Source organism: Ammospiza caudacuta, chromosome 1 (genome assembly GCF_027887145.1).
Source record: "Ammospiza caudacuta isolate bAmmCau1 chromosome 1, bAmmCau1.pri, whole genome shotgun sequence".
In the NCBI taxonomy this organism is placed as follows: domain Eukaryota; kingdom Metazoa; phylum Chordata; class Aves; order Passeriformes; family Passerellidae; genus Ammospiza; species Ammospiza caudacuta.
The window spans coordinates 43,174,116-43,188,975 of NC_080593.1; the positions used below are offsets into that span (position 1 = coordinate 43,174,116).

The 14,860-nt window shown below is 41.1% G+C and overlaps 1 protein-coding gene across 1 annotated transcript in view; it reads right to left on the bottom strand.

Annotated features, from left to right (window-relative positions):
• Positions 1–147: 147 nt before the first annotated feature.
• The window catches only part of ENTPD3 (ectonucleoside triphosphate diphosphohydrolase 3), a 36,352-nt gene continuing 21,639 nt past the window's right edge, over positions 148–14,860 (bottom strand). The window contains 8 exon segments of the mRNA XM_058801006.1: positions 148–582; positions 2,779–2,916; positions 3,410–3,520; positions 3,614–3,886; positions 4,334–4,564; positions 6,598–6,757; positions 7,534–7,684; positions 10,398–10,515. Of these exon segments, the coding sequence (XP_058656989.1) occupies positions 349–582; positions 2,779–2,916; positions 3,410–3,520; positions 3,614–3,886; positions 4,334–4,564; positions 6,598–6,757; positions 7,534–7,684; positions 10,398–10,515 (1,416 nt within the window). The 3' untranslated portion in view covers positions 148–348.

Consider the following 14,860-nt stretch of genomic DNA (forward strand, 5'->3'; position numbering starts at 1 on the left):
ATCCATCACTACTTGAGCTCAGCAGTTAGCACAGAGTTAATGAACAAAAAAAACAATATATACACACCTGTCAGGAAAAGGCAAGTAATCCCTTATAAAGCAAAGTGACATATATGCCCATGTTTTCTCTGCTGCACACTGGACAAATTAAGTTTACAGAAACAATTACCCAAACATTTCAAAAGCACTCCAATTCACCATAACACAGATTCCTTTGTATCCCTTCTCTATTTATGCTTCTGGTCCAGAAGTCATTTTTGCTGTCTCTATTTTTGAAAAATGGGGGGCAAAATAAAGTTCTGTTTAGTAGCACTGTAACATTTTTGATTTGTCTCCAGCCAGGTTCATTCATTCTGGAATAAATACGTGTTCCACGCGAGGGACATCCTTCCGATGATGGGATACAACGCACAGGTAGACGAGGAAGAGGAGGCACAGCAGTGCCGTGGCTGTGAGGAAGATGAGGAGCCCAGCAAACAGAGAAGGTTTCAGAGGCAGCTGGATCAGCTTCCCTTCTGCTGGAATCATGTTGGTGAGGCTTAACATGTAACCGAGTGACCACGCTATGCTGCTGTTACCAACCTGAAATGAAGACAGAACAGTCCTATTCCCATGGAATTTTCACTCAAAGACTCCAAGAGCTCAACTGCTGTTAATGGCAACTGTCCTTTAAATTAGCAAGGAGAAATCTTTAGTGGAATATGCAAAGAAGATACAGAACCATTTTAAATTACCCTTTTCCTGTAGTTCCAGAAGATGGTAATAAAATTGTTCACTGGGTTAAAGAAGCGAGACACAGGTATCGGAGGGGTACAGAGGTGTGTGGTGTATATGCAGGCAGCCAGTTATGCAATTTTAAACAAACAAATAGAAAACCCCATGACCACTATGCCAATTCCTAAAATTCCTATTTTAGGAATTCTATTGCCTGCTATGCCAATTCCTAAAATTAGCCCCTCACCTTAGCCAAATCCCAGAAGTCATTTGAGTTCAAGCAAATAAAAAAAACCCACAAGGAGTCTCACCAACGTGGACAAAGAGGAAGTGAGGATAAAGTCCCCAAAGAGGAACTCTATTTATCATCTTTTGTTCCATGTTTGTTTTTGTGCCTGCAAATGAACCAAAACTAGGCTCTTCTGTTTAAAAAATAAACATAAATTAAAAACTACTTCAAAATGGATGAAATAACAGCCAAGGGAGTATGTTTGTATTTGCTCCATGGTCCTCCTGCTTTGCTGTCTTTCCCCACATCTAGTTTGAGCAACAGAGTTTACCAGTTTTCCACTGTCCTTTTCATTAAGTCATTGTCCTGCCACTTGATAAGCAAAGGATCAAAAGGTAAAGTGTCCTCTGTCTTCCTCTCATCATGAGGTTTAAAACTTATAATTATTGCAAATCATCTAGCTCTGGATCTCACACAGATCTTAGCATTAGGCCAAGGTTCTTTTCATTGGTTGTGTTCACTAATTAAAAGGAAATATATACTCCTAGCATAGCCAAAAAACCCACCCTCCAGTCACAGTAAGATTGTGCTGTTATCTCTAGGGCAGCTTGGCTGATCAGCCAACATTAGATCTTACTGTTTTAGTAGGGGCAGATCTAATAAAGAGAATGTAGTTTTGCCTTTTGGAGTTTCACGATTACCCTAGTGTAAAATCTAGGCAACAAAGGTATTAATTTTAAATAAGTCTTTTGGGGTTTTGTTTTTCTCAGTATTTTTATAGTCTTGGCTAAGCACAAGAAAATGTTGCTTTTTCTGGCTGCTCCTATCTGCTGGGGACAGTACAATATATATTTAAATATCAAGACAAATCCACACCCCACGCCCTGCCCAGTGGAGATTAAGATCTCAAAGTACTCTATGCTGTTTTCCTGGTGGGACAGCTCAACTTTGGACACTCCTCCAGAGCTACTAATAACTGTCCACCAGAGGTCAAAATAAGGCAAGAAAATGCTACTTGATTCCTTAGTGCATGAGTAATAGATATGACTGTTCAGAAAACATTGCTTTTGATTTCTTATTCACAGCTTGCCAGCATCCCCTGCATCTAAAGGGATTTAAGCATACACCATGAAGATCTACAACCTATTCTTTTGTTGGCTTTGTATGCAAGTGCTGAAGCATTTCCAAACTATATGGACATTAGGAGACAGTCTGGGATAGGATTTTAGAGTAAGGCTTTGTGCAGCAGCAGAGAGGAAAAGAAATGCATCAATGACACAGATATTATAAACCTTTCTCTGTCAACTGAAAGGCAATACCCCATCAAAATACATCCTTATTCCAGAGAGCCAGATTATGGCACAGATGGATGAGCTGGGTGAGGATGAAAACTGTCCTCGCTGCTTCATCACCACTCAGTGACTCCAGCCCTCTTTGCCAGTTCCTCCAGGGCTCTGCCAGGAGACTGCAAAGCACAGCTCTGCTCTCCAGCTCAGCAGGCTTGGCTCAAACTGACCTTGACTGGTGAGGTGTTTTAGGCAGATCACTGCCTGGAGCAAAATACTGTGGAAATGTTTAAAACACAAGTGTTTGATTTTTGCTTAAAGCCCTTTAAAAGAATTTGTGTACCATCTCCAAGTAATGCTGAGACCCCTGAAAACAGGCTGAGATTGCTCTTGGGGGTTGAAAAGTGGCTTTGTCTTATGCCAAACATTTGACAGTCATTTACCAAGGCTGTTTACAACCATTCTGCTTTTGCAGGCTGCTGCATCCTCTGTCTTGTCCTCATGCTCATTGGATTAAAATTACAATAATAGAAAATTATTATTCCTCACCTCCTTTTGAAAATGTATCTGTGGCCAAGTTTCTGCGTTGAAGTTGTAACCATGTACAAGCAAGTAATAAATGAAATTGGCTGAGAAACAGTAGGATCTAGCATATTTTTCTTCAAATTTAGGCAGCATAAACTGGAGCTGAAAGCAAAAGGCTTTTTTTAAAAAAACATGTTAATTATGGAAAAAGCAAATGCTTTTGTAACTAGAGACTATTTGGGTTCTAATTACAAGTTAGTAACATTTTTCAGAAATACCAAGTAAAGGTGTAGACAACTAGATACAGGGATTCAGAAAGACTCTAAAAGTGACATAGCTTATGCAGTAAACAATGAAAATACACATAAAACTGCACATTGAAGATTGAGGATGTTATGGTTTCTAAAATTTCCATATCATCTCTACAGTGTGGTTAGAACTTGAAATGAAATTTTGAAACGTATTCCAAGTGTTAAGCATGACAGAAATACTACATGGTTTGAAGCACAGTGGAAAAACAAATGCTGGGTTGATACACACCTTTTGAAAGGTTCTGAACTCATAGCTGGTCCATATTATTTTTATATCCCTCTTTTAGAGGTTTAAAATGGAAAAATCCCAACAACACCAAAAACCAACCAACCAACCCACTTACCTGTGCCCAGCTCCGTGAACAGAAAAACCACATACTTGAATTGAAGTCATTTAGGGAAAATTGCCCAGATAAATTCAAAGCATTAATTGTATAGTAGAATCCAGAGAAAGCCTATAGAAAAGGAGTGGATGACAGGTTACTTTCAGAACTACAGAAATCAAGAGCAAGCAAGCTCAGAAAGAAGGACACTGTTTGCAAACCTACCACAAAATTCCCTTTAACTTTTGGCTGATGTATTCCATTAAATGGACAGTCCTCTCTGTGTCTGCAAGCAGTGAGGTTAAACAATAAAGAAACCATCTCCTGGCACAGACCTGGGTCTCCTGTTCCATGGAAATTCACAAGCTGGTTTGGGTAGTAATTTCCTGGTCTCAGAGACTGTGTACAAAGGCTGCCAAAGAAGTCCTTCATCATTAATGCTGTGTTATAGTTTTGAGGGTAGCAGGGATTATCCACATTGGCACTGGCCTTTGATTTCTGGGGGGAAAAAGAATCAAACAAAAACAAACAAGAAAACCCAAACAATAAATACTAGTCAAAAGCAAGAAAGACCTAATTTGGCATGAGCTACAGGAATCTTTTTGAACTGCAGATACATGTATTTTTGTTCACTGACATGATTGGTCAGCACAACACTGCTGATCAGTATAATTCATAGAAACTCTTTTCTCCAGAAGTCGTTCGCAAGATCAGCAAAATATTTACAAGATCTTTTTGTCAAATGGCACAGAACTCTTGCTAATTTTTAACAAATATTAAGTTCTTTGAATGAAACCTGAATGTGTTTGGCTACAACAAAGGACAGCTGAGATCTTACTGGGGTCTCTAGACTCCAGCAAAGGGAAGAGAACACAAGCCTAAGGTGCTGCCCAGACAATCACTGAACACTTGCAAGAGCAACATAGCAAAGGGTCTTAAACAGACCTGGTGCAGCAATGCTAAAAGCCTTTTCTCAGCTTCATCTCTCCCATAGCACTGGTAGCTGTGAGTGTAGACATTGTAGTTGTAACCATACAACTTCACTTGCAAGGTGCTATTGAGGTGCTCCTCAGGGTCCTCAGGGATAAATGAAATCTGAGTGGAAGCTCCTCCAAGGTCCAGTGCACCCACGGTCTCTTTTCTGTAAGGATGGACCCATGTCCTCCAAAGGTTTCTCTACATGTAAAATTAAAAACAAGGCAAATGAGAAATATTATCTGCTTGTTGTCCCCTCAAGCTTTTCTACTCTACTTCTTGAAACTTCCCTCCCCTTCTTTGTCCCACACTCTTTCAAAACAAAAAAGTAACTATGAGGAAAAGGTGCAGATGTTTTTATGTAAGAGGGATGTACTTTCAGAGAGTCAAATGATCTTGAAAGATGGGAGAACAAATGCAGAATGGTGTTCCACTCAATAGGACAGCACAATGACCAAAGCATAGGACTAGCCAGAGCAGTGTCTATTCTAGAATGTAGGGAACTGAAATTCAGATATCCAGGAGAAATTGAACAAATCTGGATGGAAATGGTATCAAGATTTGCTTATTTCAAGGCAAGAAGAAATAATAAAGGAATAGAATACTAGGAGATCACAGAGATAGAGAGTGAAAGGGAGTGAAAATAGAGTGAAAAATGCAAAATAGCCAGATGAAAGCTCCATGAAAGTCAAAAGAACAAGGACCCTTAATCTGCATATTTCCTCCACTGAAACTGCAGTCTGATCCATTCAGATGGCATTTTTCCCTACTACCCAAAATATTCCCCAAATTCTGTATTTGATCTACATAGTCACAGTGCCAAATATAGATTTTCCATTATTATCTATGTCAATATTTACCCAATGAGCATAATGAGATGAATACATACACAAGAAGGGAAACAATGGGGTTTATGGGCTAGCAAATACATTCATGATAAAATTCTACAGTGAAAAACTCCCATAAAGAGCCCCTCTGAATTTGACTGAATTTGACTCTCAGCCTGTTGTCACAGGAAAGGTCAGAATTTCTCTCTTTTACTAGTGATATTCCACATGTATTTCTTCACAGAACTCCCTAGACTTGGTTTGACAGCATCTTTCAGTCCATTTTTATGAATTTGCCATATGGAATTCGATATTTGGATGATTAAAATTCATGTGGTAGAAGACTGACACTGCCTTGAACTTAATGATGTTGTTTTTGTGGCATGAAATGCACACAAGAAAAACTCCTACAGAATAGGTGATTCCAATACTTGTTTTCTTAACATTGCAAGTCCCCAACACATTCACCATGAGCTATCACAGCACCAACAAGTAATTCCTTCTTATTTAATGGCCATGATCTGATAGGAGCCATTCAGTCAGGACAGCTAGCAGTACTCAGCAGCAGTGGTTGAAATTAATTTCATTTCTGGTAAGACAATCTGGCAGAAGTGCTGTCGATGCTGAGAGCAGCACACTCCTGCCACAAATGCAGATGAGTGATTGCAGATTGTCCTGGTACAGCTTTTACTCTGAATGAAATCACACTGAATACCTGCACCTAAAAAGTGATCTTCCAACACATCTGACCCCCTCTCTGCTCTGAGGCTTCTGCCTGGTCCTATCCCAAGTTTGAGAACAGCATGAGTGTGTTTTTATTGGTGTCACTGGGTCTGCACAGGACAGTGTGTTGTAGCCTACTGCTCATAGCCTGCAGCTTGTCAGCAGTCTTGGAAAGAGTTGTGGATGAATGATTTCTGGCTCAGCTGAGGCATATTTGACCACCTTTAGTGCTTCAAACACTCTTGTCTGCTTATAACAAGTGAGCCAACACTGCCAAACCATTTGGAGACCCCTAAGCCAGGCAGGTCCTTCACCAGCAGGGATAGCAAATAAGCAGAAGATCTTTAGTTGGCACCACTGTCAAGACAATCAACACCTGTCACACTAAACATACCAATGCATTTAAGGGTGATCTAACCTTTTGGTTTTAGGTAAGATGCCCAATATCATTTAGAGGAGAGGTTTTTTGTGGATCAGCAATTTTACCTTTGCCATATCCCATTCCCATAACAACATATTCTTTGATTTATGTTTGCCCTATGAGTGCCACAAAAAGACCCTGTTAGAGACTTCAGAGGAAAACAGGAGTTGCAACTATGACACTTTAACAGGCATGTCCTCTCAAACTTCTCATTTATAAGAGAGAAACAGTGAAAAGAAAACCATGCAGTTGTTTCCACACACCTCTAAGAAATTGCCCATTAAATAGTTGGCCGTTATCCATCCATACACCCCTTCCTCTGGCCCAGTTATGATCTGCGCACCCCTAAATTCAAAAGGTTGTGCTCTGAAGTAGCTTTGAATGCTTGCAAGGACTTCATTGGCTGCCGACTCATTTTGCAACCTAAGCAATTCACAAAACATGAGACACTGAGCATCTGGAAAGGCAATTTCATGTTTATTGTTCACTGACTAGCAATTCAAGAAAACTCCTACAATCACCTAATAAATGAAATAGACATTATTTCCCTAAAGGGGAAGCTTAGGAGAAGGAACAGCCAGTATCCAGCATTGTTTCAGCAAGCAATTCCCTCAATATGTACCAACCCGACTCTTTATCATGCAAATTCATGGGTAGGTTTTTTTCCTCTTCATATATTCTTTATTCTTTGTGAACTGAGTGTTTATATGACAGCTTCTGATTAAAACAGTCCTGGAATCTCTCTTCCAGCTCTCTTTAGCCACATAACAAATATAATAAAGCCAGTTTGTGCCAGGGCTAAAGCCACAGACAGACCCCAAAAGCCATATCACATCAAATCACATCCATACTCAGAATGCAGTGCCTAGCTTCCATATGCCTTTGCTGCCCCTGGATGTGCACAAACATTATCTGTTTACATAACACTGTATTTTATGACAGATGTGAAAGAGAAAATTAAACTCTTGCCTTCTCCAAAATAAAGCAAGCTTCTTTTCAATACAGCATAACAGAGTGGTTTTATGCAGACACGCTTTCCCTCTCAGAAAAGTTTATTAAATTAAATTGGCTGGGCTCCATTTCCTTTTGAGATGGCCAATTTCCAGTGGGTAAAAATGCATCCAGTACATTTTTCACGTTGTGTTTTCACAGACTGCTCTGCTAGTATGCATACAGAGCAGTTCAAGTTTCTGCCATACCTCAGCAGTCTCATGCCAGCTGTAGCCCCCAGATAAACAGAAGTGTTTTTATGCAGATGAACTGGTATTCTCTCCTTCACTTTATTCAGACAGTCATCAAGAGGCTTGGCAAGAGCTCCAGGGCTACTCCCATAGCTGGATATACCAGGGCCTGAAAGAGAACAAGGAGGTAGATTTCATCCTGCTTTGCCAACTACAAATTAGCCCAATTAGTAAACAGGTGTTAAGAGAAAGACATTTCCCCCTTGCCCCCCAACAGTAACTGCAAACATGGGTAGGATGACTGAAAACTAGGAGTGCTTATGGAATGAACAATGTGGTGCCTGTGCATTTCAGGATGCACAGAAATGGCTCTTGAATTCATAGAAGTACAAGTCTGCTCTGGTGCATGAACTAGTGAACAGCTTTCCAAATTTCCAAAGCCTTCAAAGAGCAGGAATGAGAGCCACACTATCCTGCATAAGGCATAACTATTAGACTATTAACATCAAAGTCCTGCCTTGCTCAACGCTCCAAGGACCATCAGGATCGTGACTTGTTCAGGCTCAACTTGAATGTAAATAAAACATTCTTTACTGAAATTCCCTAGCTGAGGAAGTTGCATGGAGAAAAACTGCCAGAACTCCATCTGCGTCTGTCACAGACATTTCTTGCACAACGTGGTCCCAAGCTAAGCAAAAGGTGGCTCTTAGCCACCTTTCTTAATTCCTAATTTAATTTCTTAGTTGAAAAGAGAGACCATTTATGTTCAGTCACATTGCATTGACAGAAACAGAAGAAAAAAAATATGTAAGCCTTTACAGATTCCACACTCCAAAGCTCCTGTTTTGACTGTGTGAATTTCAACATAAACATTACCATATCATCATTAGATGTTCACAGACCTGGTTTTGAAATAAGACTTTCTGAAAGTCTTATGTCTAGCACAAACAGGCCTGAAACTGGAAGGAAAGCTGCTCCCAGAGGAAAACAGAGCAGCAACATCCTCAGCAGCTGCCATTGCCTCACACTCCTTTGGTGGCTGCAACTTCCCATCTCCCAGTGTTCAGACAGAGCAGGTCACAAGGCAATGACCACGTTCTTCTGGACAGCTGCCTGCTTTGCCAATGCTTGGAGCCTTACCAGGACAGATTAACTGCACTGTAGAGTAAGGACTCTGATTTGGGGCTGGTTCCTGTACAGAAGGGCAGAGGTACTTAATAAAAGCAGAAATGAAGTAATAAAACCACCACAAAACTCACAGAGCGGTTGATCGCTTGGCCTTTCAAGTTCAGCAAATCTGCCTTTTATTATGCCCAGAGCTATCCCCCAGTTTAAGTGCTTATGACTGTGGTTAGGGGGTCACTAAAGGAACACTGACAGATGTGTTCACCACTGTCACCCACAGCTCAGCTGGGGACATCTCCCATGAACCAGCCCTCTATCTCCTCCAGTGCAGAGTTATCCAAGACTAGAAGACTGAACCCTGGTGATTCTGTACACTCAGGGATGTGGGAGTACTTGGCTGCTCATGGCTAAGGCCATGAACCTAGGGATTTCACAGCAACTTGGACTCCTCGTTTTTGTAATTTATTTGTATTCCCCAGCGGTAAAACAAAAATGAAACCAATTCAAGAAAATTCAAAAGGCACTGCTGTTTTGTTTGGCTTTTTTCTTTTTTTTTTTGAGAAGAAGAATAATGCAGTTTGTGCATTTTTCCCAAACCAGAATTCCTAAAGGCAAACATTCCTAATGAGTCAAGACATGAGTTAGCAGAGTGTACCCCTCCCCTCAGAAGGCTGGCCACCATTCCAGCAGTTTGTAAGGACATTTCATCATTACACACATGGCAGCGCATTACTCCTATTCATGTTACACTTGCTTTCCTTTCCTTGTTCTAGAATTGCTGAGAATGTCCACACACATGTTTAACACTGAAATAGAAATGCTGGTGCTGTTAAGAAACCATTGCCTTCTACTCCCTGTTACTCATGGGCCTCTGTGGCTACATCTCCAGCATCTATTTCAAGACACAAAGAGGGATGCAAGACTTTGCAAGATCATGACTGAGACAGAAGGAAAACATTCTCTTTGAACACTGCAGTTATTATCAAAGAACAGAAAACCTGATTTCCCTCCCCTCCCTGGCCATCTGTCTTCACAAAATGCATGGCATTTCCATAACTTTGCAAGCTGAGTCAGACGTCACTGAAGTTGATGAAAAGTTTCTATGAAGGAATCCACAACCTCCTAACCATACTGGAGTGTGATCAGAAGTCAGCCTAGTCTGTCTGTCTGTCTGTCTGAAGGAATCAATTCAAAACCTCAGACAAAAGACAGGGCAGGTAGGCAGTGGTACCTGCGGGACATCTTCAGCTGTGTACAGTCCCAGGTCTTCCTGAGACAGAGGCCACAGCTACATATTTGATAAAACAATGACGTCCTGTCAGAAATAGTTCTGCCAATTTAGCTATTTTACTCAGTATGACTCAATTTACCACTAGTTCTGTAACGTGGAGAAGCTTAATTAACAACTAACACCTAACAAGAGCTAGATTCCCATTCTTCTAAAACTCCTTTTATTCCAAGCTATTTCAAAATATATATAAGACTTTTATTCTGAAAGAAACGCAAGGACTGAACATTAACAGGTCCTGACTGTCTTTAGATTGAATTCTGTCTGCACCAATCATGCACTGCCATGGAGTAAATCAAATTTTGCCATAATTTCCTTTCTCTGGCGCAATGATTAGAGCAGCTTACTGTATCGGTGGAAAAGAACTAATGCTGACGGAAACAGACATAGTCTTGATGAAGGGAAGGGAAGGGAAATAAACACTACAAGCAAGGCCAAAAACAAGCAAGGAACTTTCATTTGAGCTCACCTTTCACATTGCACTTGAAGGTTTGGCTCACTACTCCTGTATTGTTTTCTTTTTCTGCCGGCCACTCATAGACATAGACTGTAGTCCGAGAGGATCCAGCATCAAGGACTATTCCATACTGGGGATTAAGAAAGAATATATTAGATGAAGAAACAAACAATGACAGCTTAAATGCCCATGTGCAGCTGCACTGCACCAGCAGACATTTAGAAAATGCATGCACAGTGTATTATTTACAAGAGAGATTAATTTGAGTGTTAGGCGCTTAGGCATGAATCCAACAGCCAAGCACAGAATGAACCTGGCTGCAAACCAAGGAACATGCTACATATCTTCAATAATTAATTCAGTGGGGATGGAGAATGCTCATCTCCTTTCAGCATCAGGTTCAAAACCCACACTGACAAATAGATAACACTGTGTTAAGGCCTGATTTTGGAGCCGGTTCATTTCCCTTTATCCCAGTCCATTCCCTGAACACAGAAGGGTTTGATATCTAAGCACAGGCTTTAGATTCAAGGATGCACAAGGGATCCATAAAGCTATGAGCAAAGAGGTAAAGTACCTAAGAGCTGACAGTAAGAATGATGTAACAAGTCTGGTTCTTTCCTAATTGCCCCATAAACCTCTCCCTTGGAGTGGTTTGCTCCACCTGAGAGTTCGCCTCTGAGAACAGGCTGTGCCAGAGTATGAGACAACACAGAGGGAAAGAGAATCAATGTTACCCCATGATTATTTATAAAATAAATGAGAGATATTTAAATTACTTGCCCCAGGTCCCCTGGACTCTGGGATTAAAGCACAGGTTTCTCCATCCCACCCCACTGCTCACCAGACCAGTCTTTCCCCCTTTCCCATATTTTACGGCAGGAGAAAACTGTAGTAACTGGGAAGGCAATATCATAAAGGGAAGCAAAATGCAATTTTGGTATCCTCTTTATGATCCCTGCAAGTATGTTTGGCTCTTCCAAAGTCACCCAATTGGTGGGAGCCACACAGTATAGGGTTCATTTTTCTGTCAGCTTTTTTCTTTTGAAACAGACAGATGCCCAGGAGCCTGACAGTACTGAAAAATGAGAGCCTCCATCTGTCTGCAAAGCAGTAAGAGCCCCTGTAGCAGGCTGATAAAATTCATCCCACTGCCTCCCTGGGAGGGAAGGATCCAACTGGGAAGGATCACTGCTTCAGGTGGCAAACCATTCAGCTTCCACACCTGATTATTCCCAGCTTCTACTGTATCCTAAAAACTCCTGGCCCCCAAAGAATACCAGCAATACCAGTCTAGTCTGTTTCAGAGGACTGTTAGATAATGAAAATTTAATTTCTAGTTATGCAGACAATATTTACCCTGGTCCACTAAAAGATTAAAAGCCTCCACAGATACTACCAAACTATAAAGATACTCCTCCACAGATACTATCAAACTACATCATCAGGTTCTGTTTCAGTAACTACTTTAGCAGAAATAATTTGAGTGCATTTCCTCTCCTTGGAAGACGTGAGCATCCTGGAGGTACATAACAGAGTAATGCCCAAACTGCTTAAGGACTACTAATTCAATCTAGTCTCAGTCAGCTTAAAGTGCCAAACATAAGCTTTTAACTTGGCTACTTTTAGAGCTAACTATGCCCAAGGAGAGCTGGAAGATAATGGAAGTATTTTTACCTCAATTAACTGTGGGCTTTTTGAGCTACTTCCTCCTTCCCCTGCATTTCCTAGCCTCCTTCTGGCAGTAAGAGATTTCCATCCCAAAAAGTACTGGTATACTTATTTGAATCCATGTGTGATTTACAATTTTTTAAATTTTCTTTCTCCCCTTCCTTCTCCTCTATGTTTCCTACACATCCTTAATGTATAGGAAACATAGATGCTCATTTTTGAAAAGGCCTCTTGGGCCCATTTCAAGGTGACTCATGAAGCTACTCAGGACTTGTGTGAGTTCCCTGTGTCCAAACAGCCTCATAAAGTGGTGACCAGTGACAACTGTGCCACATGTTAGGACCAAGATTAATCTTTAATTAAAAATCCAGAAATGGCACAGGATGCTGCATCTTAAGAAGGTGAGAGAATTCTACAAGCCTTGCCTTAGCAGGCTGCCAAAGACAAACTGGCTGGATTAAAATTTTCTAGGGATGTTAGATTTCTGTCCAAGTTGCATGTTGGATCACCTTTGTCTGCCCTTTAAGGGCAAGCAATGCCTTCCTGCTTTGAAATGCACTGTGAGAGCATTGGCAAACCCTTATCCCAGGCTAGCAGCTATTAAAGAACAGAACTACTTTTTCTCCCCTTTTTCCTTTCTCCTTCAACTGTCCTGCTGAGTATTTCCATCATCTCAAAGGCCTGGTGATTCCATAATATCCAAGAACTGCACCATCCACTCAATGGTTTAGATTAGTCAGACAAGATAGGGAGACAACATTAACCCAGAAAAGTTTCAGAGTTCTGTTTTCTATGCCAGAGGAAAAAAGAAAGACAAAAAGGGGAAAACAAAGTGACTTGAAGGGAAATGTTTAATATGGGAATATGGCTTTGTAGGTACATCCTGAGGAGTAGTAAAACCAACAGATAAGCAAGCATAAGCCCCAGGATCAATCACCTTTTCAGCCTGGGTAGCATTCCAATAGGAGGACTTAGAGATGCACAAACCCTTGAAGCAGGCACAGTTATGGTGGATCACCTGCCTTCCAATCACTTTGGAAGCTGCCAAACAATTTGGAGAGAAGCTGACAAGCTAAACCAGTTGCAGGGAAGATGGAGGTTACAAAAATGGATCTATGCTAGATGCATGCTTCAATTCAGCTGCATGGATTTGAACAATTTTTAATCAAGTACAACAGCCACAAACAATGCAAAACACTTCCTAAGAGCCAAAAGAGACATGAAAAATTTAGGTATTGAAAACTGTAGCACCTCTGTCATGGTCATATTTTCTGCGAAAACCCCTTGCCCATGATTTCTCTCCTGGGAAGCTGAGAAGCCTCAGAGAAAAAGGAAAACAATATTATCTAATTTGCTTCTCCCATGTTTTGCTGCTTTAGAATGTGGTTGGACATTGTTTATCCAACATGTGAATTGTTTTTTTACTTATTGGCCAATGATGGCCAAGTTGTGTCAGACTCTGGAGAAGAGAGTCACAAGTTTTTCAGTAGTATCTTGTTAAACCTTCTGTAAGTGTCCTTTCTCTATTCTTTAATATAGTTTAGTATAACATTCTTTTATATCATATAGATCATAAAATAATAAATTAGCCTTCTAAGAACATGGAGTCAGGCTCATCTTTCCTCCCACAACAGGGGACCCCGAAAATACCACACATTTCGAGGGGCAAATTAAAGAATACAATAATGAAGTGGGGTTTTTTTTCTCTAGGGCTCACAAAACAGCAATAGATAAATAGATTTTTTTTTTTTTTTACCTGTATAAAGGCTTATTTCATTCAGCACTATTACCACTTCTCCACTGAGGACATTTGTGTTTTCTTCATCACTCTTCTCACTTCATGGTGTGTGTCAGTGAGTCATGAGTCCTCTCAGTGCCCCAGCCTCATGCAATGGGCAGGCCCTTCCTGAACTAATCACTGGCTCAGCCTTCAGATAATCCAGCCATCAAAGATCCAAAACATTCAATTTTGCAACAACAGTTTAAAACACCAGCGGCGTGGCATCTCTTGTGCCACAATGGATGCTCTCAACATACATCTTGAGAAAGAGCTTTTGTGCCACAGGTAACACAAACAGTAGTAACAGAAGAATGAGGCCACTTACAAAAAATAAATCTGCTTTCATCATGTTGTTGCCATAACTAATTTTAATCAACCATTAAGTTCAGGACACCAAGTTAAGTAATTTCCAGGCTCCATATAAGCCTGGTATGGAGGCCTTCACTGGCTTACCAAGGTCCTCCTTCTACCTGTGAATTTCTTGTGAATTACTCACTGAGGACAACTCAGTGTCTCAGGAATCAGACTCAGGGTCCTCCATACCACCTGCATTAGCAGGCTTACAGCCCAAACTCAAATCCAAGGCCAAGGCACACCCAGTAGAGGAAACAGCAGCCTTCCTACAGAAGCTGCTGTGAGGCTGCTGTGATTCAGTAAGCAAAGCTCCCCACTAAAACCAGCTCCAGATACTCCAGGTGGTTCCAATGCTTCCTCAAAGAGGAAGGTAAACAGATTTATCATTCTGGATGTGAAACTAAATTAATGACAAACACAAAAGATGTGTAGGCTGTCTTTTAGATAGTGGCTTCAGCCTTGTCCTGGCTTCAGCTGGGATACATGTCAGTCCAGTCCTGCCGTGCATGAAAATTGGTGGGACGTGAGGCTGCTGCAGGAAGCCATTTGGGGCTCAACAGAGCACATGCTCGAGGCACTGTGGCACCTAGCACAAGCCCAGCACACTCCCCCTGCCACACCACACAAACGGGGTATCAGAATTACAGTTTTATCCTGTTGTCTGACTCAC